Here is a 25,679-nt window from a genome sequence, read left to right on the forward strand (position 1 = left end):
GAGATATGAGAATTTTGTACAAATTGTTGAACTTTATTTCTAAGGCTTAGTTTCAACATGTATAGAAGAGAGATAATGAAATCTACCCTATTAGGTTAAAGCTAGGATTTAATGAAATGGAGAAAGTGCCCATGTAACACATCTCACACAGAGCCTCACCTGGTAGGTTTCAGGAAATGACAGCACTGACGACCACCATCAGCTTGTTAGCTTAAGGTCACCTGCGGCTGCAGCGTCACTAGTGGCCACAGGGCTCATTTACACACACACACCGTGCCTATTAAGCCTAACCCTTCTGAGGACACTGAGTGTGCTCGCTTAACACACAGGTAAAAAACACTGTAGAATTATCACAAAATTAAAAGCCAAGAGAACAGAATTACAGGGTTGAAAAAACTCCTTAATAAATAACCTTACTCTATCCCATGCAGCAAGAAGGACCATTGTTGAACCCATTTCCATTAAATGAAACCAAACCCATTTTGAAAGTTTTTCAGTAAAGGTGATTTCCCAACTCTCCCTTGGATGCCCAGTTAACACTCATAACACAAATGGCTAATCTAAATCCCCTGCATTTTAGTTTAAGTAGATTTGATTTTTTTTTCCTTTGTCTTTACAACTTGGAAAACACAAATTATTAAACCATTTCTCAGACTTCTTTTGCTTAGCATCCTAAACCTTTCATCATACATCCTGTTTTTCTTATTTTTAATCATCTTTCAAGTTCCCTGTATCACCTCTATAGTTGCAGAAGTTAAAACAGTTGAACAAATCACATACACACAAAAAAAAGCTAAATAAAAGAGAAAATGAGTTAATGGTTATTTGTTTTATTTTTCTAATTACATATATATGTTAGTACGATGCTTGGATATTTTAATGACAGCCTCATGTTAATGACCTAATTTTAAATGTGACCCACAGTATATTCCAACCCAACAATTTGCTTCTCTTCACCTAAAAAGTAATTCGTAGCTTTTGTATAGAAGTTTATAATTTGTAAAATAATTCCACATGATCTTCACAACTATCCCTAGATGGAAGCAAGGAGATATTATTTCTAACAGTTGGTTTTGTTTGGAGTTCAAAAAGGTTCTAAGATAACCAAAACCAAAACCAAAACTAAGATCCCCTGACACCCACCAAGTGTTCCTTCTGTTCTACTACCTAAACCTAAACACACACACTACACCTCAGGTACACTACTGAAAAGATGCCTTTCCTACCACAATACTAATGCTACAGCTGTCCCTTTTCGTAGTCTCTGAATTCATGTTTCATGTGTTTTTAGAAGAGGTTCTACCCTGATTTTAAGGACTTTATCAAAAATAACCTTTTATTATCTTTCTAGAGCAAATAAAGAGAATTCGTCAACTCCAATTAAATATGACATTGATCAGAAGCATTTATTTGCTCTCCTTCCCAAAACCCACCTAAAATAATCTTAATTTTTTTAAGGAGAGTTATGAGTCCATAAGATAATCATACACCATCAATGACAGACTGGATTAAGAAAATGTAGCACATATAATACCACGGAATACTATGCAGCCATAAAAAAGGATGAGTTCATGTCCTTTGTAGGGACATGGATGCAGCTGGAAACCATCATTCTCAGCAAACTATCGCAAGAACAGAAAACCAAACACCGCATGTTCTCACTCATAGGTGGGAATTGAACAATGAGATCACTTGGACACGGGAAGGGGAACATCACACACTGGGGCCTGTTGTGGGGTGGGGGGAGGGGGGAGGGATAGCATTAGGAGATATACCTAATGTAAATGATGAGTTAATGGGTGCAGCACACCAACATGGCACATGTATACATATGTAACAAACCTGCACGTTGTGCATATGTACCCTAGAACTTAAAGTATAATAAAAAAGAAAAAAGATAATCATACAAAGAAGAGACAATAGCACTTGAGAGGGATACACTAGATGCTATTAGAACATGGTACCCAGATGAGGCCGGGCACAGTGGCTCACACCTCTAATCCCAGCACTTTGGGAGGCCAAAGAAGGAGGATCACTTGAAGTCAGGAGTTGAGACCAGCCTGGCCAACATGGTGAAACCCCGTCTCTACTAAAAATACACAAAATTAGCCAGGCGTGGTGGTGGGCGCCTGTAATCCCAGCTACTCGGGAGGCTGAGGCAGGAGAATCACTTGAACCCGGAGGGCAGAGGGTTGCAGTGAGCCGAGATTGCACCATTACAATCCAGCCTGGGCAACAGGGTGAGACTCCGTCTCAAAAAACAAAAAAACAAAACAAAACAAAAATTAGCCGGGCATTGTGGTGCGTGCCTATAGTCCCAGCTACTCAGGAGGCTAAGGCAAAAGAATTGCTTGAACCTGGGAGGCGGAGGTGGCAGTGAGCCGCCAAGATCATGCCACTGCCCTCCAGCATGGGCGACAGAGTGAGACCCTGTCTGAAAAAAAAAAAAAAGAAAGAAAACAATGTAGTACCCAGATGATCTGATGATGCAGCCAGTTGTCTAACTGAAGAGTAACTGGAATACAAGTCATTTGGTAACCAGAAGAGTATCTGGAATACAAGTTAAACTCAAAAAAGAGTCACTAATGTTCTCTCATTAAGCTAAGTCCAGTATAACTAGTTTAAATTATCTAATAATAAAAGTAAACATTCAGTCCTTCATGTGAACTTGAGAGTACAGTCTCTGCTAGCGATCCTATGGCTCGGCTCTGGGGGCCTGGGACCAGAAAGATAACCACAGCAGCCAAAAATGGTGATAGTGAAAACAGTGGCTGCTTTGGGGACTGAAACCTACCACCATCAAATCAAGTATTATGTTGATGACTTTAATTTGCCATAAGACAAATTTTTTAGAGGAACAGACTAAATTGGATGAAAGCTGGATACCACTGGAAATAACAAAATTCAACAGGTTACATTACCTAACAACAGATTTTAATATAACAGAAGCATTGAACAAATCAAAGGCAGAACTAATGAAAATACAGATAAAACTAAAATTGGAAGATTTCCAAACAAACCTCCCTCTGATTAGTACAAAATGTCTCTCTGGCAACTGATGAGTATAGAAAAAAATGATGTAAAACCAGATCCATTCATATGAAAGGCTTCCCAATGGATGCAACCCCTGATGACATAATTCTTTTATGTCTAATCTTTTAAAGATTAGAAGATAAAGGTCAAGCACTAAATATTCAAATGAGAAAAACATTACACAAAGCATTTAAGCAATCAACATTTGCAGTGTCTGATACTATTAAATCCAATAAAAAGTTTATAGAGACCCCGGCCCTGAACCCTGGTATAAAAACACAGACTTTCTAATACTTTTCAAGGAGGATTATTTTGCAAAAAAAGAATGAAGCAAAACAAAGTATACACTAAACTCAGAGCGAAGCAAGAGCAAGAAGAAAAATGGAAGTGCTATAAAGGATAAAACGCCTGAGAGGATGGATACCCCATTTTCCATGATGTGATTATTATGCATTGCACACCTGTACCAAAATATCCCATATACCCAGTAAATACGTATACCTACTATGGACCCACAAAAATAAACTTTAAAAAAAAAAAAAAAGAAGTGCTGAGGATGCTCAAATGACATGTCTAGATTAGATGTTTGCTGAAATTTTGGGGTGACTTAGATAATCTGACCTGTAGAAAGCACCCACATATCCTTTTCTCAAATCATGGGGAAATAAAATGGATACACTTTAGTAGTAGAGCAAAAGAGAGATTAATTCTATTTAAGAAAAAAGCTAAAGAAATACTAAATAAAGCAGAAGCAGCCAGTAATTGTAACCTATGACTAAGAAACAAGGAAGCGATGTGGAAAGTACTAGACGGAAAGGTAGAAAAAGAAACACTGAAAAAAACTCATGTAAAATCACCAAGAATCCCTAAACAAATGAGACTCAAAAGGTCATAGATTTAAAGGAAAAGGAAACGGAAATAAAGCTGCCTAGGCTGGATCTGCTAAAGGAAATATACAACTTCAGGGCAGGAAAATGAAAGTTCAGGATGATGAAAATGATGCAGCTGGAGCAGTAAAAACAAAGAATTGTCTCAAAACAACAAAAAACACAAAATGGCGCTGGAGACTAGCAGTTTAGCACACAGATTCTGCTTGTATCTTTTGAAGGTTTTTAAAAAGAAAATCAAATTAGGCCCAATATTCAACATTCAGCTATAAGGAAAGGTTTTTTTGTTGTTGGAGTTTTCCTTTTTTCCTTTTTTTTTTTTTTTTTGGTTATCCAGTTGAGAATTTTTTTAGCCTTGTTAGCCATAACAAACAAAAAAATTTTTTAATGTATAGTTCTGCTTGTGTTATTTCAGATGTTTTAAAATATCAAAGGGAAGAATCTTCTACTATATTGCCGTTGTAATATGAGACTATATTAGTACAAACTATATACCATACCAGAAGAGGGGAAAGAGGAACTGCATCAATGAGGACACGTAAAACTGTCTTGTTGCCTCATGGAAAGAAAAGATTTGAGGTTTAATTTAAAAGTACAGGCTGCTAGAGTAATATCCTTTCTTTTCCCTTCAGTCTAATTGTTGACACAAGGATACAGAGGAGGGAAGAAATTCAAATGTCATTACAATTAAAATTTCCTACCCAAAACAGCTTTTCATCAAATTAAATTGAAGAAAATATAGAATAGTTTTAAGCAAAAATATGCAGAGTCAACAACTATACTGACCAAACAGCAGTCTGGTTATTTTGTTTTTATTTGTATCTCTAAAAATAGTGTTTATAGACTTGCACATAATATTTTTCCCCCTGTTTATCTTGAATATTGATCCAGTGCATTCTGGTCACGCTGTTAAACATTTTTCTAACTCTGGCTATCTGTGACATCTTGAAAGGAATAGACAATGCATATGGCATGAATTCAATGATTCGACTTTTGGGGAAAAAAAGTGAAGGGCAGAAGAAATTTCTCATAGATCTGACTTTTTACGTTTGAAGGTAAGAATACAGTGCCATTTTCAAAGCTCTTGAAATGTAACTTAGAACTGCAAGAATACTGCTCAAGAAGAAAAGCCAAAGGCATGAGTATCTCTTTCAGAGACTTACAGAAAGAGTTCTACAAAGATACCTAAAGACTCACAGTCCTACCAGAAAAAGTATGACTTTGAACAACCGTCCCCTTTCCCATATCCACCACTAATAAAAATGAGGGTGTCACTGTCCATGGCCAGAAACAAACAGAGCAGGCAGTGCCTGTGTGGCACAAGTAGAAGGAAGCAGGCTGGAAAGGGCTGCCTCTCCAAAAATGGTTCCCACCTCTATGGTGGTAACAGAAATTTTACCATTAGAAATTTGCTTTTAAAGATTTTTATTTCTTTTATAAAGAGATCAGGCCAGGCACGGTGGCTCAAGCCTGTAATCCCAGCACTTTGGGAGGCCGAGACGGGCGGATCACGAGGTCTGGAGATCAAGACCATCCTGGCTAACACGGTGAAACCCCGTCTCTATTAAAAAAATACAAAAAACTAGCTGGGCGAGGTGGCGGGCGCCTGTAGTCCCAGCTACTCGGGAGACTGAGGCAGGAGAATGGCGTAAACCTGGGAGGCAGAGTTTGCAGTGAGCTGAGATCCGGCCACTGCAGTCCAGCCTGGGTGACAGAGCAAGACTCCGTCTTAAAAAAAAAAAAAGAGATCTGTAAAATAAAAAAAAAAAAAACTGATAATACATATGAGCTTAAAGAATAATTATTAAACGAACATAAATGATCATCATCCAGGACAGGAAATAGAATACTGCCACCACCACACCTGCTATCTGGCCCTCCTCATCTCCCCACTAGAGGTGACCGCAATCCTGATATCTGGAATAATCATTTCCTTGATTGTCACTTTAATATTTAAATACACATCCCTAAAAAATTGGGTTTTTTTCTTGTGTTTGAACTTTACATAAATAGAATCATACTAAAGAATTCTGTGGGCATGTTTCTTTTACTTCATGCTATGTTGAAAAGATTCATCCACTTATTTAAGTATTCATTCCACTGTTAATGAATATTTGTATTGCTTCCATCTGAGGCACTTCTGAACATACAGCTGTGAATATTCGTGCTAGAGTTTCTCTAGAGCAGGGGGTCCCCATCCCCCAGACCATGGATCAGTACCGATCTGTGGCCTGTTAGGAACCGGGCTGCATAGCAGGAGGCGAGTGGTGGGCAAGTGAGCGAAGATTCTTCTCTATTTACAGCCACCCCCCACTGCTTGCATTATGGCCTGAGCTCCGCCTCCTGTCAGATCAGCAGCAGCATTAGATTCTCATAGGAGCCAAACCCTATTGTGAACTGCGCATGCGAGGGATCCAGGTTGCACGCAAGCTCCTTATGAGAATCTAATGCCTGATCATTTGTCACTGTCTCCCATCATTCCCAGATGGGACCGTCCAGTTGCAAGAAAACAAGCTTAGGACTCCCATTGATTCTACATTATGGTGAGTTGTATAATTATTTCACCATATATCACAATGTAATAATAATAGAAAGAAAGCACACAATAAATGTAACGTGCTTGAATCACCCTGAAACCATCATCCCCACCCCAGTCTGTGGAAAAACTGTCTTCTACAAAACCGGTCCCTGGTGCCAAAAAGGTTGGGGACCTCTGCTCTAGAGTATCCTGTAAGGGTGAAAGTGCTAGATCTTCAGTTTTATCAGAAAATGGCAAACTATCTTCCAAAGTGAGCATCAACATATACATACACTGTGTGTGAAACAGAAATTCACTTTTTAATTACCAGTCTTCAAACGTTCACTGTTACAATGGAAATCTACTTAGAGAATATATGTTAAGCTGTATTCGCTACTCTTAGATAAAGGTCTATATTCTCTACTCTTAGATAAAGGCCTATCTTCCAAATAACATCTGAGAATTGGACCAGAGGTCCAGCTAATTTGGGAAGAAAAAATAACATACAGGCAACCCCACTTATTGGTGGACTTAACCAACCACAGATCAAAAATATTTTTAAAAAATAAAAAATAACAATACTGGCCAGGCACAGTGGTTCACACCTGTCATCTCAACACTTTCGGAGGCCAAAGTGGGAGGATCACTTGAGACCAGCAGTTCAAGACCAGCCAAAGCAACATAGCAAGCTCCTGTCTCTATAAAAAAATGAAGAAATCAGCCAGGCGTGGGCGGCACACATCTATAGTCCTAACTACTAAGGAGGCTGGGGCAGGAGGATCGCTTGAGCCCAGGAGGTCGAGGCTGCAGCGAGCTATGATCATGCCATTGCACTCCAGCCTGGGTGACAGAGGAAGACCCTGTCTCTCTAAAAATAAATGAATAAAGAAAATTATATTAAAATAACAATACAACAATAAAAATACAAATAAAAAATAATACAGTATAAGTTTACATAGCACTTACATTGCATTAGATATTACAAGTGATTTAAAGATGATTTAAAGTATATAAAGGAAGATATCTATACTTTTTGCATAGGTTATATTAAAATATTGTGCCATTTTATATCAGAGGCTTGAGTATTCCTAGATTTTGGTACCCACAGGCATCCTGAAACCATCCCTCTTGGATACCAAGGGAAAACTTTTGAGTCCTTAAGTCCTCAAAAGCGATTGCAACAAAACCAAAAATTGACAGGTGAGACCTAATTAAAGAGTTTCTGCTCAGCAAAAAACAAAACAAAACAAAAAAAACTATCAACAGTATAAACAGATAATCTATAGAATGAGAGAAAATATTAGAAAACTATGTAATCTGACAAAGGTCTAATAATGTATAAGGAACTTCAACAGCTGAACAAGTAAAAAACAACCCCATTTTAAAATGGGCAAAAGACATGAAGAAACACTTCTCAAAAGATGACATACAAGTAGCCAACTAACATATGAAAAAATGCCCAATATCACTAATCATCAGAGAAATGCAAATCAAAACCACAATGAGATATCATGTCACATCACGCAGAATGGCTATTACTAAAACGTCAAAAAAAAAAAAAAAGAAAGGAAGAAAAAAACAGATGCTGATGAGGCTGTGGAGAAAAGGGAATGTTTACATACTGTTGGTAGGAATGGAAATTAGTTCAGTCACTAGAAAGCTGTTTGGAGGTTTCTCAAAGAACTGAAAACAGAACTACCATTCGACCTAGCAATCCCATTACCGGCTATATATCCAAAAGAAAAGAAATCTTTCTACCAAGAAGACATATGCAAGTGTATGTTCATTGCAGCACTTTTCACAAGAGCAAAGACATGGAATCAACCTAGGTGCCCATCAGTAGTGCACTGGATACAGAAAATGTGGTACATACACATCTTGGAATACTATGTGGCGATAATCATATCCTTTGCAGCAACATGGATGCAGTTGGAGGCCATTAGCCTAAGCAAACTAACACCAGAACAGAAAACTAAAGACTGCACCTTCTCACTTATAAGTGGAAGCTAAACACTGGGTACTATGGACATAAAGATGGCAACAATAAACACTGAGAACTACTAGAGAGGGGAGAGAGAGTGGGCAAGGGTTGAAAAACTAACTATTAAGTACTATGCTTAGTACCTGGGTGACAGGATCCATTGTATCCCAAACCTCTGCATCAGCATCATGCAATATACCCAGGTAACAAACCTGAACATGTACTCCCTGAATCCAGAATAAAAATTGAAATTATTTTTTTAAAAAGATGAATACAGAAAGAAAGAAAGAGAGAGAGAGAGAGAGAGAAAGAAAGAAAGAAAGAAAGAAAGAAAGAAAGAAAGAAAGAAAGAAAGAAAGAAAGAAAGAAAGAAAGAAAGAAAGAAAGAAAAGAAAGAAAGAAAGAGAAAAAAGCATAGAGCCTTTGTCTGAGAAACCAAATCTGGATTACATTTCACTGTGATGACAGTGGCCATCCTTCAGGGCACGTGGCAAACAAACACTGAGATAGAAGAGAAAAACAGATGAACAATGATAGACGGGAACAACTACAAGTAAGAGAAAGGGGGGAAACACTTATTTTTATTACTTAACCTAAGACCACTGACTTTTAAATTCTTTGAGACTCAGAACCACACTTGCATTCAATAAACGACTCAACAATCAAGGATATTATACCCAAGAACTTTTAATTTCTCAGAAAAATATAAATAAATTCTGTTAACAACCAATGCTATTTATGTCTAGCATTCAAGGAACAAAGAAATTTGACTTCACTGAATACAGATAACTAAGGTTCTATTAGCAAAAAAATTCAATAAATACTAAAAGTAGGCACCATGTTTACATATTAAGCAGAACTCAAATCCGTGGTAAATTTAAGATAAGACGCTGGCATCATCAAATCAAGCACTGTTACTTCTATTCTTGCTCTTCCTACATGGAGAAACAGGATTGCCCAAGGGTAGACAGAGTCATGACAGAAGTAGATTCAAATCCACATTTCTTTGAGTTGGTGGCCTGTATTCCTTACACTAAACCACATTGTCAAAAGAAAACTATCACATCACAGGCCAAACTTCAATGTTCAGCATCAAAATCAAAATTTTAAAGGTTGATAAATTGCTCCTAATTTCACTACTTTGGTACATAATATAGAAATTATATACTCATAAAGAAACACAGAAAATGGAAACCAAAAGGGTATATACTGTTTAGACGACTGAAGTACACGGTAATTATGTTACCTCTCTCCACCAATCTAAAATGGTTGCAAAAGAATGTATGACGGGCGCAGTGGCTCACGCCTGTACTCCCAGCACTTTGGGAGGCCAAGGCGGGCGGATCACAAGGTCAGGAGATTGAGACCACGGTGAAACCCTGTCTCTACTAAAAATACAAAAAAAAAAAATTAGCCGGGCACGGTGGTGGGCACCTGTAGTCCCAGCTACTCAGGAGGCTGAGGAAGGAGAATGGCGTGAACCCGGGAGGCGGAGCTTGCAGTGAGCCGAGATCGTGCCACTGCACCCCAGCCTGGGCGACAGAGTGAGACTCCGTCTCAAAAAAAAAAAAAAAAAAAGAATGTAGCAAACGATTTTGAGACCCAGCTCCTGCTCAGTCTCATCGCTGTCCCTGGTCTCTCCAGGGAGTAAGGGATTCCCCGTCTGTGAACTGTGCAGAGCGTGTGAAGAAACTCACCATCTCAAGACATTTTTTCGAAGTTACTGAAATGATTAAATGAATCAGATACTTCAGACCACTCCAAATTGCAGGTCATAAGCCATTAGTAGGTCATTATATCATTTAGGTTTTTAAAATGCTGCTGCAGCTCCCAGCATGACTGACACAGAAGATGGTGATTTCTGCATTCCCAACTGAGGTACCTAGTTCATCTCACTGGGACTGCTTGGACAGTGGGTGCACCCCACGGAGGGCAAGCTGAAGCAGGTCGAGACATCAACTCACGCCGGAAGTGCAAGGGGTCAGCGGATTTCCCTTTCCTAGCCCAGGGAAGCCGTGACAGACTATACCTGGAAAATCCGGACGCTCCCAACCAAATACTGCACTTTTCCAACAGTCTTAGCAAATGGCACACCAGGAGATTACATCCTGCGCCTGGCTCGGTGGGTCCCACGCCCATGGAGCCTTGCTTACTGCCAGCGCAGCAGTCTGAGACAGACCTGCGAGGCAGCAGTCTGGCAGGGGGAGGGGCGTCTGCCATTGCTGAGGCTTGAGTAGGTAAACATGGTGGCTGGGGAAGTTCATATTGGGCGGAGGCCACCACAGCTCTGAAAGGCTTGCTGCCTCTGTAGACCCCACCCCTGGGGGCAGGGCATAGCTGAACAAACAGCAGCAGAAACTTCTGCAGACTTAAACGTCCCTGTCTGACAGCTCTGAAGAGAGGTGTGGTTCTCCAAGCATGGTGTTTGAGAATGGACAGACTGCCTCCTCAAGTGGGTCCCTGACCCCCGTGTAGCCTGACTGTGAGACACCTCCCAGTAGGGGCCGACAGACACTTCATACAGGCGGGTGCCCCTCTGAGATGAAGCTTCCAGAGGAAGAATCAGGCAGCAATATTTGCTGTTCTGCAATATTTGCTGTTCTGCAGCCTCCGCTGGTGATAACCCAGGCAAACATGGTCTGGAGTGGACCTCCAGCAAACTCCAACAGACCTGCAGCTGAGCAGCTGAGGGACCTCTTAGAAGAAAAACTAACAAACAGAAAGGACTAGCATCAACATCAACAAAAAGGACATCCACACCAAAATCCCATCTGTACGTCACCAACATCAAAGACCAAAGGCAGATAAAACCACAAAGATGGGGAGAAATCAGAGCAGAAAAGCTGAAAATTCTAAGAACCAGAGCGCCCCTTCTCCTTCAAAGGATCGCAGCTCCTTGCCAGCAACGGAACAAAGGTGGACAGAGAATGACTTTGACGAGCTGACAGAAGTAGGCTTTGGAAGGCTGGTAATAACAAACTTCTCTGAGCTAAAGGAGGATGTTTGAACCCATCACAAGGAAGCTAAAAAGCTTGAAAAAAGATTAGACGAATGGCTAACTAGAATAAACAGCATAGAGAAGACCTTAAATTACCCAATGGAGCTGAAAACCATGGCAGGAGAATGTAGCAAACAATAAAATGTAACACTCTTCAGGAAAAAAAAGCTAAACTAGAACTTTTATAAGAAAATATAGGAGAACATCTTTAACCTTGGGGGAAAGATGGATTTCTCAAGGCCATAAAACACCATGAACAGTAGGCTAGAAAATTGATAAATTCAACTAAAATTTAAAACAATGCACTGAAAGACACCACTATAGAAGTGAATCTCATATCAGGAGACACCTGCAAACACAAATATCAAAAGATAAGTGTCAAGATTACATCTTTTTTAACCCACAAATCAATAATAAACAAAATAGCCAAATGGTCGAAGAATGTGAACAAGCAGTTCACAAAGAAAGCAGGCACCACAAATACAAAGATGTTCAATGTCAGCAACAACTAAGGAAATGTAAACTAAAACCTCCAAGGATGAGGTCTCCACACCACCTCACAGCCAGGCACGCCCATATTTTTAGATAAGACTCTATCATTACCATCATCTGCAACCCCCTGCCCCACCAAATCTCAACATGAAACATTCTAATCTACAGCCACCACTTCCCACCTCTCCAACTCACATTTTTTCAAGAAGGTCAATAATCCTTCTGCCCAGAAGAATCTGCAGTCCTGTGATCCCACGATCTTTTTACTGCCCCTCATCTTCCCCCATATCTTCACTTATTTCCTTATCCCACTTAAATTCATGTCAATCATTCTAATCATCTCCTTTTCCCTCTCTCATTTCATTGCATTTGCTCTGCTAAACTATAATCATGATTAAGTCCTACCCTTCTGTCCGGTCTTTCTGGGCCTGCACCCATACAGCACAATATGAGTCGGGGAAAAGTATACCTGTTCTCACCTTAAATTTATGAATACCAACTTCATGTGGGCCCCTATTGTCACCCAACATCTATACCGCATTTTCCTATTTGGAAAATAAGAAACTATACTTTCTCACTTCCCCAACAACTATTTCTTACCTTCTACTTCCAGTACCTCCTCCACAACACTTATCCATGGTTTTCTTAGACCGCTTCCTCAAGCCCCTGTGACATCTACCCATCTACACATATCTATGCCCATATATTCTGCCTTTCCTCCAGTTACAGTTGGAAAACTGCCCAAGCCCCAGCAATGGGCCATCCCTCCACCTACACAATAGATCCTATCAAGCTCATAATCTACTAAAGAACATAGATCCAGGAATACTCACCCCTCCCCATATTATTTTCGTCCTCTTTTCTGGATCTATCATCAAGTAAACATGTAGTTATTTCTCCCACCTTTAAAAAATGTCTTAACTGGCCAAGCACAGTGGCTGATATCTGTAATCCCAGGACTTTGGGAGGCCAAGGCAGGATTGTTTGAGCCCAGGAATTCGAGACCAGCCTAAGCAACATAACAAGACCCTGTCGCTACAAAAGAAATGCCAAAAAAAGAAAAAATTAGAAAGTGTTAACCCACTTCTCCACCAGCCCATTATTCTCCTTTCCTTTATAACAAAACTCCTTAAAATTAAGTCATTTATACCTGCTGTCTCAAACGTCTCCTCCCACATTCTTTTTAAAGTCAAGAAAATTTATCCCACCACTCCCACAAAACTGCACTTGTGAAGATCACCAATAACCTTCCCGTTGTTAAACAGTCAATTCTTCATTGTCATCAACTGCATTTGATACAGATCTCTCCTCCTGCTTCAAAACACTTAAAGACACTACACTCTCCTGGTTCTTTCTTCTACCACTCATGCTCAGTCTCCTTTGCTGTTTTCTTCTCTTTACCCTAAACTGTAGACACTGTGGTCCCTGGGAATCAGTACTTCTCTAGGTAATAACTCCCCTGGTCATCTCATACATTCTCATGACTTCAAATATCATCTATAGGCTGGCATCACCCAAATGTATTATTGCCAGCCCAGGCCTGGATCCTGAACCCCACATTCCTCTATCCAGCAGCCTGCTCCATGCCGCCTATTACATGTTGTGCCGGGTCTCTTCCATGTGCCAATGCAGATTTATCCCCCACCCTTCTCCATCCTGTTCTGCCCTAGAAGGTTGACCAGTATGGACTACAACTTCCCTTGTCTTCTGGCTTCCAGTAGGTTAGGCTTATGGAAGCCTTGGCAGAGACAAGAAGAGAATGTTTATTCCTCTGACTCTCTCAGTGTGGGGTCATCTTCACTGGCTGAGTCCCCTCACTGAAGGTGATTCCTCCCAAGGCCAACTCTCTATGACTCTCTTCAAATTTCCAGTAACTAGGGTGGTACCATCTCTGCTGCTACTTGCCTTCTCAACTCAGCACTACCTCAGTGCTTTCATTATACTCTACATATACCTTTGTAAATAATTCCTTTGTCAAAATGTTCAACTGGCCGGGCGCGGTGGCTCACGCCTGTAATCCCAGCACTTTGGGAGGCCGAGACGGGCGGATCACGAGGTCAGGAGATCGAGACCATCCTGGCTAACAAGGTGAAACCCTGTCTCTACTAAAAATACAAAAATTAGCCAGGTGCGGTGGCGGGCGCCTGTAGTCCCAGCTACTCGGGAGGCTGAGGCAGGAGAATGGCGTAAACCCAGGAGGCGGAGCTTGCAGTGAGCTGAGATCCGGCCACTGCACTCCAGCCTAGGCGACAGAGCAAGACTCTGTCTCAAAAAAAAAGAAAAAAAATGTTCAATTATATTGAGTGTGCCAGCCATTTCTTAAGGAATTCTGACTGCAACAGGTATCTAAGTGACATCTCAATTTTAATACATGCAACACTGAGTACTTCCTATAACTTACACACCTCAGTTAAGGGCAACTCCCTTCTTCTCGCTGTTCAGACCAAAAACCTAGTGTCATCCTTACATATCTTTTTATCTCATACCCAATATTTGCAAGTGTTCTGTGCTCTTCCCTCTACATAGATCTAGAACCCAGGCACTTTTCACCACCTCCACTGCTCTCCTCTGGACCCAGGAACCACCACCACTGCTCACCTGGATTATTATTAGTGGCTTCCTAACTAGTCTATCTGCTATCAGTAGTAGCAGTGGCTTCCTAACTAGTCTACCTGCTCCCCTCTTGCCAGTCTTCAGTTCCTTCCAACACAGCAAAATGATCCTGTTAACACAGGAGTAAAATTATATCACTCTTCTCTTCAAACCCTCCACTGGTTTTTCATCTCACTCAGTATTGTAGGTCATCTTTACAATGACCTACAATACTATGCGATCTGGCTGGATAATGCCTTTCCAACCCCATCGCATACTTGCTCACTTTGCTTCGGCCACACTGGCCTTCCTTGCGATTCCCTGTCCTCCTAATCTCAAAGCCTTTGAGCTTGCTATTCCCTTTGCCTGGGACACTTTTCCCACAGATATCCTCACTTGCTCCCTCACCCTCCTCAGATCTTTGCTTAAATGTTATCTTCTCAGTAAGACCCCAGGCTACTTCTAAAACTAGTAACAGCCCTTCCTCATTTTATTTCTATTCTAAGCAATTATAGCATTTAACATTTTATATATTCTTCTTGTTTGTCTCTACCCTGTAGAAAGTCAACTCTGTGAGGCAGGCGTTTATATTTGTTCTGTTCACCACTCTATGCCCAGCCTCTAAGCCAATAGCTGAAACAATGGGTACTTAAATATCTATTGAATTAACTATGCTAGATACCATTCAGTCAACTGGTCACAATTTAAAAGTCCAACAGTACTATGTATTTGCAGAGATACTGAACACTAGGAACTCTAGCTCATCTTTACTGTGGAAGGCAATTTGGCAATATCTAGAAAAGTTTATGACTGCACACCTAAGGAACGAGCAATATTTTTTCTCAGTTGTATATTTATTTATACCAACAAGGATAGTACACTAGGAAGCAGAATCGTTTCAAGGAGTATGGTCAGCTTACCTAGAGAACACTACATACTGCAGAATTTTTATTATCAGAGAATGAAGTTGAGCTCTTGAAAGTAAACCAATATAGCACCAAAACACTGAGTGTGAAAAAAGCATGGAAGCTCTTCTCAGTCTTATGCTATCATGAGAAGAAACTGATAAATCAGCAACAGAGTGGGAAAGAAACGTAGGCACATATCAAAAGACAGGGTTTTTTGGCAATCACCAAAAAAACCAATCACAGATAAACAAGCTACTTCAGAAGAAATCAGTAAGCAAAGACACTACAAGAAAAATACATGGGAGACTCAATCCATGCCAGGTTTTCAATTATGAATAAAATGCTAAAATAAATAACCAAAATCATAAACCAGAGGACAGGCCTGCTAGGTTGGACAAAAAAAAATTTTTTTTTTTTGAGATGGAGTTTTGCTCTTGTTGCCCATGCTGGAGTGCAGTGGTGCGATCTCGGCTCACTATAACCTCCTCGGTTGAAGCAATTCTCCTGCCTCAGCATCCCTAGTCGCTGGAATTACAGGCGCCTGCCACCACTGCCAGCTAATTTTGTGTATTTTTAGTAGAGACGAGGGTTTCACTATGTTGGCCAGGATGGTCTCGAACTTCTGACCTCAGGCGATCCACCTGCCTCGGCCTCCCAAAGTACTGGGATTACAGATATGAGCCACCACACCCAGCCTGGACTAGAATTTTTAACTGCCTTCCAACATTTATGAAGTATCTCTTTTTGACAGATACTAGTAACTGACTACACACTGATTGAATTAAATCTACTTTAGTCCACAAGTTAATTTCATTGCATTACTTCAATTTTCTCCCCCTACATCTTTTGGCAGAACGGCTGATGAGAATTAAAACTAACCAGCTCATATTTTACCTTCATTCCCTTCTACCACCTTGAAGAAAAATGCTTATAAACCCATAATTGGCCAAAATATAGGTACCAAGAGGGAAGCACTCATTTGACAGGAAAAATTATTTAGTCCTTGAACAGTCAATGAGTTGAGAAAAATCCACAAACCTAAAGAAGTTATGCTATTTGAATCATCTATGGTAATGACAAACTGAATCCTGTGCTTCTGACTCACAATTTTATGATGTACTTCTTTCCTGCTCAGAAAAGCATCTTCTATTAAGTTAGAAGAGAATGCATCACTTTATGGTTCTTAGTCTCGTGCAGGCATTCAAAAATACAGGTGGATAAAGAAGAAAGGTAGAACTAAACAGCAACATCAAAGTCATGCGGAAGAAAAAATTCAAAACAGTCCCAAAGTATTATTTTTGTTTTACTTCTCTGCTTCTCACATCTGCATCCTCTGTATCTTTTTAACCTGGCAATAATTATTTATTAAGGTAACTGCAGATTCACACATAGTTGTAAAGAAATAATACAGGGAGATCTCTTGTACACATTGCCCAGTTTCCCCCAATAACATTTTGCAAAACCATAATATAATATCACAACCAGGAGAGTGACACTGAAACTGATACAATCTGCCAATCTTATTCAAATTTATTCATACTCATTTGTGCACATGTGTGTATATTAAGTGCTATACAGTTTTATCCCCTGTGTAGGTTTATGTATCTGCCACCACAGTCAAGATACTAAACAGTATCAGCATCCCAGGGATCTGTCATGCTGCCCCTTTATAACCACATCCACCTCCCACCCTCCCATCCCCAACACCTAGAAATCACTCGTCTATCTTCCACTTATTCTTTAAATTCTTTTTTTTTTTTTTTTTTTTTTTTTTGAGACGGAGTCTCGCTCTGTCGCCCAGGCTGGCTATTCTTTAAATTCTTACGCCACACCTTAGTAGGGACCCTGCAGCCATCTGTACACCCAGCACTCCCCCATTATTCCCTGTTACTGCTCTACAGCATCACATCACTGAAGGTGCAATCGATCTTCGATTACAGCTGATCACGGATACACTGGGTTTTCACTGTATTGACAGAGAAGACTATCCAAAAGCACAATCAAAAACTTGGTGCTCAGTGCATCTGGCTCCAATAAGTGCATATCCACTACTATGCATATGCCCGGCTACTTAAAAAAAAGGAAGAAAAAAGAGAACATATATTCTAGAAACTTTATCATGCCTCCTATAAATATAAGTAATGTTTCCTCCAATATCAAAGAAAACATTTATTTTTCTCAGACTATCAAATTTACAGCGCCATGGCTCAGCTTTTTCCACTTCTAGGAAGGCTTTTATCTATCGCGAAGACTTTAGTCTTTCTACATCAGTACATGGAAACCCTTACTTCCACTTCACATCATTTTTTTCCCTTACAAGCCATTAGAAACACCGTCCTCTACTTGAATTTAAAATCCAAAGAACAAAGGATACATTGCTAGTTATAAAAGTGGGATTTAAAAATATAAATGCAATGTCTGTGCAAGTTTTAGAGCACTAAGCAGTATGCATGCAACTGGAATTCTTACCTGCAGAGCTGAGGAGGACACTGAAATCTGTTCCCCTCTGGGACTCTCCACTTTCATTATTGACCTCTTTTTCAATATCTTGATATCGATCCCAGTTAGAGACAATCTTTCTTTTAGAATAATTTCCCTGTTCATCATTCTCTTCTCCATAGGTCTCTGCATCGCTGTCGTCTTCAACCTGCAACCATTAGAGATAAATCAATAAGTAGGCAGTGGAAATCCTGACCTTAGTAGACTTCCTGTAAAATAAAACAAAAAAGTACATGGGCATATCAATAAAAAGCAATACACCAAGCTGTCTGAAGATATTAAATAGTAAGAGAATCACACTATACCAGAATGTTCTTTCAGGGTGAACTTTTCAGTAATCATTGAAAAGGAAATCTAGCAAGCAGCTGCCTAAACATTTGTGTAGCTGATCTCTAAAACCTATCCCTGTGTATCCTACAGGGAATTAAGTTTCATCCAGTTAAAAGAATCAAGGCTGTAAGTATCTTAAACTCAAAGGACTTCAGGATGGAAATCAACTCTCCCTTTCAATTTATGGATTTTACAAACGCATTCCATAAATATGTTTATAAGATTTAACTTTTTAGAGCCATTAAAGTATGACATGATTTAAAACTATTTAACTTACACACTCGTAGGAAAACACTATTACATATAGTGAGGGACAATGACTTGTGAAATGGTGTATGAATTTACATGGTACCACATTTACACATATGATTCCATACTCTAGAATAATGAAAACCATTGCGCATCTAAATTTGTTTTAGTACTTCTTATTAACAACTTGAGTTTGGAATAAATACATGTTATAAACAGAACTATCCAGATAGGGGATTAATGAATGTTCTGAGGTTATATATTGACACAAATCTACTTTTAAATATTGAGAGGAGACAAATTACTGACAAAGTCAAGGCCACTTCTTTTGCCCTTGATAGCCTTCTGTGAATGCCCTCTCAGGTGTCCTCTTAGCACTCTCCAGGCTCAATTTCTCCAACTTGTCTGTGTCATTTTTCAGGTAGTGTCTGTGTGAGCAATTAGTTGTATACATGTGGACACACACACACATACACAATGCTCCGAGTAAAAAGGATGCACAAAATCTTAATTCAATAGAAAAGAAAGTGCTTGGGTATACAAAAGTTCCCTGTATTACAACTGACTATGTTGTATAGATTTCTATAAGCTTTAAACAGCAACCCTGCTCAGATGCATTCTAGAGAACAGTTTCCAGTGTTGGGCACTGAAAGGTTAAGACAGCATGCAGAAAGATACACAATGTGAACAATTCTAGAAGATAAGGGACCCAGTTTCTTCAATGAATAAACTGCAGGGGAAAAAAATGGTAGCAGAGGATGGAGACACCTATAAACCAAATAACTTAAGGCATAACCAGCTGTAATGTAGGGAACTTATTTGTACTCATTTGAACAATCTAGAGGAAATAATGACTATGAGACAACTGGGAAAAAGTAAATAATGACTGGATATTTGATTACATTAAGGAAATACCACTAATTTATTGTTTGTTTGTTATAATACTGGTATTGTACTTTTTTTTAGTGTTGTTAACTTTTAGATATAAACACCGAACTCTTTATGGATGAAAAGGTAGGACATGTGAGATTTGCTCCAAAATAGTGGGTGGAGAGGAATGGTGGATAGACATGAAATACACTATACTTAATTGGTAATTGCTGAAGCTGGATGATGGGTACATGGAAAATCATATTATTATTCTATCTACTTTTGCATGTATTTAAATTTTTTCATAATAGAATATTAAATTTTTAAAAGAGAGAGAGATGCACATAGAATCTTGTGTCCCAAACATTACAAAATCCTTATCAAGAAAAAAATGAGTAAAATATATTAAAACAACTCATCTGTATAGGATGGGTTGGACTTAAAAAAAATAGTGTGGACTTAAAAAAAATAACAAGCTTTTATTAACACAGAAACAGGACATATGTATTGGAGAAAATTAGGAGGAAAAGACAAGCAAAACTAAAATAAATAAAAACCCCAAATTCCATCACCCACAGAGTACCACTAACGCCTTAGTACACAAACTTCCAGATCTTTTTCTATGTATATATTTATATATACTTCTTTTTGGTCACCAGATTTTTAAAAAATATTCTTCATCTCTCCATTTAATAAATTTCATTTCATGTAACACCCAGGCTATTTCCAAATTCCCCTAACCCAAAAAATGTCCTATACAGCTGGTTTTTCCAAGACAGTATCCAATCCAGGACCAGGAACTGTATCTAATTGTTTATTCCTTAAGTCTCTTTGAATCTAGCACAGTCCCTATTTTTATGACACTGACTTATTGACAAGGCCAGGCCAGGTCTGGCTGCTTCCTCACAGTATTATTTATAGATTTTTTTTATCTCCAATATTATCTATAAACTAATCTTAAAAATTTAAGTGCTCAATGGAGTCAAGCTAAATATTTTTGGCTAAAATACATCACAGATGGTGCTTTGAACCCTCTGTTACATCACATAAGATGGCTGAACAAACATAAGCACTATATAAAATAACTAAGACGGGGCCAGGCGCGATGGCTCAAGCCTGTAATCCCAGCACTTTGGGAGGCCGAGACGGGCGGGTCACGAGGTCAGGAGATCGAGACCATCCTGGCTAACACGGTGAAACCCCGTCTCTACTAAAAAATACAAAAAACCAGCCGGGCGCGGTGGCGGGCGCCTGTGGTCCCAGCTACTCGGGAGGCTGAGGCAGGAGAATGGCGTGAACCCGGGAGGCGGAGCTTGCAGTGAGCTGAGATCCGGCCACTGCACTCCAGCCTGGGCGACAGAGCGAGACTCCCTCTCAAAAAAAAATAAAAATAAAAAAATAACTAAGACGGGTCACAGGGTTTGGATAATGAAGTCTGATCCATTCACCCACTGTACAGATATGTCTTCCCTCCTTCATATAGGAAATTGTGCAGTGTTATTTGATCCACTGTAAATTTCTAGTTCTCCGACCATTCACTTAACAAATTTAACACTAGTCAATAATCCTCACCTGAATCAACTTTCATACACTTTCATGAAATAATAGACTAAGTGGCCTTTCAAGATCACTTTCAGCCCTCAAATATCATCATAAGCCGCCCTGTCAAAACAAAAAGATGGCATTCTACATTATGATCTAGGGACTGCAAAGACTGCCTGAAAACTAGAGCATTCCTGCAAGTTTCTGAGAACCAAAAGATGCTGGCAGATGAAAGGTATACAATAGAATCTGCTATGTAAATAACAAATACCAGGAACATTCTGTAGAAAATAGCCTTGGCCGGGCGCAGTGGCTCACGCCTGTAATCCCAGCACTTTGGGAGGCTGAGGCGGGCGGATCACGAGGTCAGTAGATCGAGACCATCCTGGCTAACACGGTGAAACCCCGCCTCTACCAAAACTACAAAAAATTAGCCGGGTGTGGTGGTAGGCGCCTGTACTACCAGCTACTCGAGAGGCTGAGGCAGGAGAATGGCATGAACCTGGGAGGCAGAGCTTGCAGTGAGCTGAGATCATGCCATTGCATTCCAGCCTGGGCGACAGAGCGAGACTCCATCTCAAAAAACAAAAATTAAATTAAAAAAAAATAGCCTTGTAACTGATGAGAATTTGCAGGACAGTACTAGACCTGAAAGCACTGGCAGGGTTCTGTCTGGGAAAATTCAATATTCTTTTGTTGGCCCACTGGGTGAACAGAGTTGAGAGAGGCTTCTCCAGTTAGTATAAAACCTATAAAACCTCTGAACATAGCTAGAACACATGGCAAAAATGTAAACCTGGGCAAAATAAGTACCTTGATCTAAAAGAGGATTATGATCTGAAACACCTAAGGAACTATTAATGCAGTGAAACAAGCACCGAAAAGGCAAGTGGGAGACCTAGACCAAATTAATGGTCCTGCCAAATGTTTATAATAGGCTGATCCTTGTGCATATGAATGACTCACCAGTCCCCAAATTAGAAGAACTACTGAACAAGGATCTCATTACCCGGACCCAAATGCAGAGACAAACAGAGCTGTCATTAGCCTTCATTCACAAGACAGTAGTAAGAAGGAATAATAATAAAAAAGTTTAGAAGACATTTGATGTAACTGAAAGATGTATCGCAAGAACTAGAGATTTTATAGGTTCATTCTGCAAAGATCTGAGACAAAATAAAAATATGCAAAGCCTCAAAATGGAGAAAAAGAAGAGAGCAAATAAAATACTGATCAGAAAACAAGGTGAAAACTGTAAAGATAAAGGCATCATTTTCCTATAAATATCGTTACAAAATCAGTCTGGTGGTTTTCGCTGTAGTATTTCATACCTGGACAATGGTCACTGGTTGCATTGTTCAGAGATTAACAGGAATCCAATTAGATTAATAAGCTGAAGACCTATTATATAATCAAACCACTGCTGAGCTATTATCTTGTCCAATGACACACACAGACACACAACTCCATTTAAAACAAATTGAGATTCCCAACTAGAAAGAGTAGCTTAATGTTTTGCAGCTTTTCCAATAGGCAAGGGTTGTTTTGACTTCACCTGCTCTGCAGAATGAAAATGAAAAAATGAGATTAAAAAAAATGAATCAACTTCCTAATAATAAGAATTGTCAGGATAACTCTATGTCATTCTCCAAACAGGAGAGCCGACGGCCCCTTACACATACATATGAGCACTGTACAACAGAACATAATTCAGCCAAATTCTCTGCCACTTTCAAACAAGGCATGCTTTCCTTCTAGTGTCCAGTAACATACATGTTCCTCATTTCCATCTGAGACCTACCCGGAGTCTCCTTTAATGTCCATATTTCTACCAACAGTATCTTCAGGACAACCCAGGCTGCTTCTATCATGCACCTTAAAATTCTTCCAGCTTCTACTCACGACACAATTCCAAAGCCACTTCCACACTTTTAGGTATTTGTTAGAGCAGCACCCCATTTCCCGGTCCCAAGATCTATATTACTTTCCTACAGCTGTCATAACAAAGTATCACAAATTAGATGGCTTAAAACCACAGAAACGTTTTTCTCTCTCAGTTCTGGAGGCTAGAGGTCTGAAATCTGGGTATTGGTAGCGTTGGCTCTTTCTGGAAGTTCTGAGGGAGAATCTGTTCTATGATGTTCTCCAGCTTCTTAGTGGTTGCTGGCATCCTTAGCATTCCTTCTTTTGCTGTTTTCACGTGGCATTTTCTCCTCTACAGGTGCGTATCTTCTCCATTCTTATAAGGACATGAGTTATACTGGATTAGGGCCCACCTTAATCCAGTAAGACCTTGTTTTATCTTTGATTACCTCTGCAAAGAACCTATTTCCAAGTAAGATCACACTCACAGATAACTGCAGATTAGAATTTAAACATATCAAAATTTTTGGAAGACAAAAATCACCTATCACAGGAAAATAAAATAGTCGAAAATAATGGGTGGGCCTGGCACCATGGCTCACTTCTGTAATCCCAGCACTTTAGGAAGCCAAGGCAGAAGGACTGCTTGAGGCCAGGAGTTCGAGACCAGCCTAGGCAACATAGCAAGACCCTATCTCCACGAAAAAGATAAAAATTGCCAGGTATGGTGGTGTACATCTGTTGTCCCAGCTACTCAGGAGGCTGAGGTGAGAGGATCAGCTGACCCAGGAGTTTGAGGCTGCAGTGAGCTATGATTGCACCACTGCACTGAAGCCTGGGGGACAGAGCAAGATCCTGTCCCTTAAAAAGAAAAAGAAGAAGAAGAAAAATAATGCCTGAAAACTTCCCAAAGTTGATGAAAAACCTTTTTTTTTTTTTTTTTTTTGAGAGACCGAGTCTTGCTCTGTCACCCAGGCTGGAGTGCAGTGGCGCAATCTCAGCTCACTGCAACCTCCGCCTCCTGGGTTGAAGTGATTCTCCTGTCTCAGCCTCCCAAGTAGCTGGGACCACAGGCGTATGCCACCATGCCCAGATAATTTTTTGTATTTTTAGTAGAGACGGGGTTTCACCGTGTTAGCCAGGATGGTCTCCATCTCCGATCTCCTGACCTTGTGATCTGCCCGCCTCGGCCTCCCAAAGTGCTGCGATTACAGGTATGAGCCACCACACCTAGCCAATGAGAAACCTTTATACATCCAAGAAGCTCAACGAACTTCTAGTATATATGCATAGAGAGTCACAGATACATAATTAAAATGCTAAAAGCCCAAAACAAGGATTCTGCAGACCTACTCCATTTTGTTAAAAATAAAATTAAAACACACACACACACACACAACACACACACACTCACGGAGAAAATACTGAAAATCAAGATAAAAGAAAAAACAACTCATCACAAGGCAACCCAAAGAAAATTAATGGTTAACTTCTCATCAGAATCAACAGAAGCCAGAAGGCAATAATATAACATATTCAAAGTGTTCCTAGGAAAAAAACTGTCAGCCAAGAATCCTACATACAGAAAAGTTATCTTTCAAAAATGAGGATGAAAAAAAGACATTCCCAGATACACAAAAAGTAAGAAAATTTGCGATAACAGGCCCACCTTACAAGATACACTAACATAAAGTTCTTCAAGCTAAAACAAGTGGTCCTAAACAGCAATTCAAATCCACGTGAAAAAAACAAAGAGCACCTGTAATTATGTAACTATAAAATATCACATAAATGCCTATTTCTTCTCCTCTCTTCCCTTTACTGATTTTAAAAGCAATTGTATAAAACAACATGTGTATAACTGTATTGCTGGGCCTATAACATAAAGATTTTTTAAAAAACCAATATCCAACTATAGCTGTCTACAGAAGATTCACTTTAGAATTCAAAGATACAAGTAGCAGTAAAAGAAAGAAAAAGGATAAAAAAAAATTCTATGCAAACAGTAAAGAGCTAGCATGACTACACAAATATCAGACAAAATAGACTTTAAAACAAAAATCATTATAAAGACCAAGAAGGCTGTTACATAATAATAAAAAAGTCAATTAAAAAGATACAACAATTGGGCTGGGTACAGTGGTTCATGCCTGTAATCCCAATGCTTTGGGAGGCCGAGGTAGGGAGGATCACTTGAGGCCAGAGAGTTTGAGATCAGCCTTGGCAACATAGAGAGCATTGCTACAAAAATAAAAATGAAAAATTAGCTGGGCGTGGTGGCATGAACCTGTAGTCCTAGCACTTGAGCCCAAGAGTTTGAAGTTACAGTGAGCTATGATTACGCCACTATACTCCAGCCTGGGCAATGGAGTGAAACCCTGTCTCTTAAAAGAAAAAAAAGAAACATAACGATTATGAACATATAAACATATGCTCCTAGGAACAAAGCTCCACAATGTAGGAAGCAAAAACTGACAGAATTGAAGGGAGAATAGAAAGTTTAACAATAATAGTTAGAAACTTCACGACCCTACCTTTAACAATGGATTAGACCAACTAGACAAAAGAATCATATGCTTAACAGAACTAATAAAAGGATTTACTTACTGAAGCTGCCATCCTCTTTAACTTACAATCAAGAAACAGTAATTTACATTAATTCATAATCTGCTTCATTTAACTGGCCCACCTATGAACAGTGTATTTGGGCAACCTTATTCATTAAATATCCTCCTACCTTTTCTTACCAAAAATACATACATACATAAAAGAGGTTGCCAAGAGAATATTTAAAGATGATCTCTATCACCAAGAGCCTTCAGACAAGCCAGTAAAACTTCAGAAGTTATTAACACTAATAACATATAACAAGCAGACAACAGAGCTTATTTAAAGTCTTCTACGTATAAGAACCTAG

The 25,679-nt window shown here is 39.5% G+C and overlaps 2 protein-coding genes across 4 annotated transcripts in view; one reads left to right on the top strand and one right to left on the bottom strand.

Moving 5' to 3' along the window:
• The window catches only part of AVEN (apoptosis and caspase activation inhibitor), a 186,480-nt gene that overhangs the window by 132,396 nt on the left and 28,405 nt on the right, over positions 1-25,679 (bottom strand). For 2 of the 3 annotated variants that reach the window (XM_045395240.2, XM_073995428.1), the window contains exon 2: positions 17,879-18,056. In XM_045395240.2, coding sequence (XP_045251175.1) covers positions 17,879-18,056 — 178 coding nt within the window. Of the gene's footprint in view, positions 1-7,043; positions 7,137-17,878; positions 18,057-25,679 lie in introns of all 3 variants that reach the window. The other variant, XM_065547711.1, reaches the window with a different exon arrangement.
• Positions 1-25,679, top strand: part of CHRM5 (cholinergic receptor muscarinic 5) — a 97,474-nt gene that overhangs the window by 19,999 nt on the left and 51,796 nt on the right. The window lies entirely within an intron of this gene.

This window comes from Macaca fascicularis, chromosome 7 (genome assembly GCF_037993035.2).
Source record: "Macaca fascicularis isolate 582-1 chromosome 7, T2T-MFA8v1.1".
Taxonomy (NCBI): Eukaryota; Metazoa; Chordata; class Mammalia; order Primates; family Cercopithecidae; genus Macaca; species Macaca fascicularis.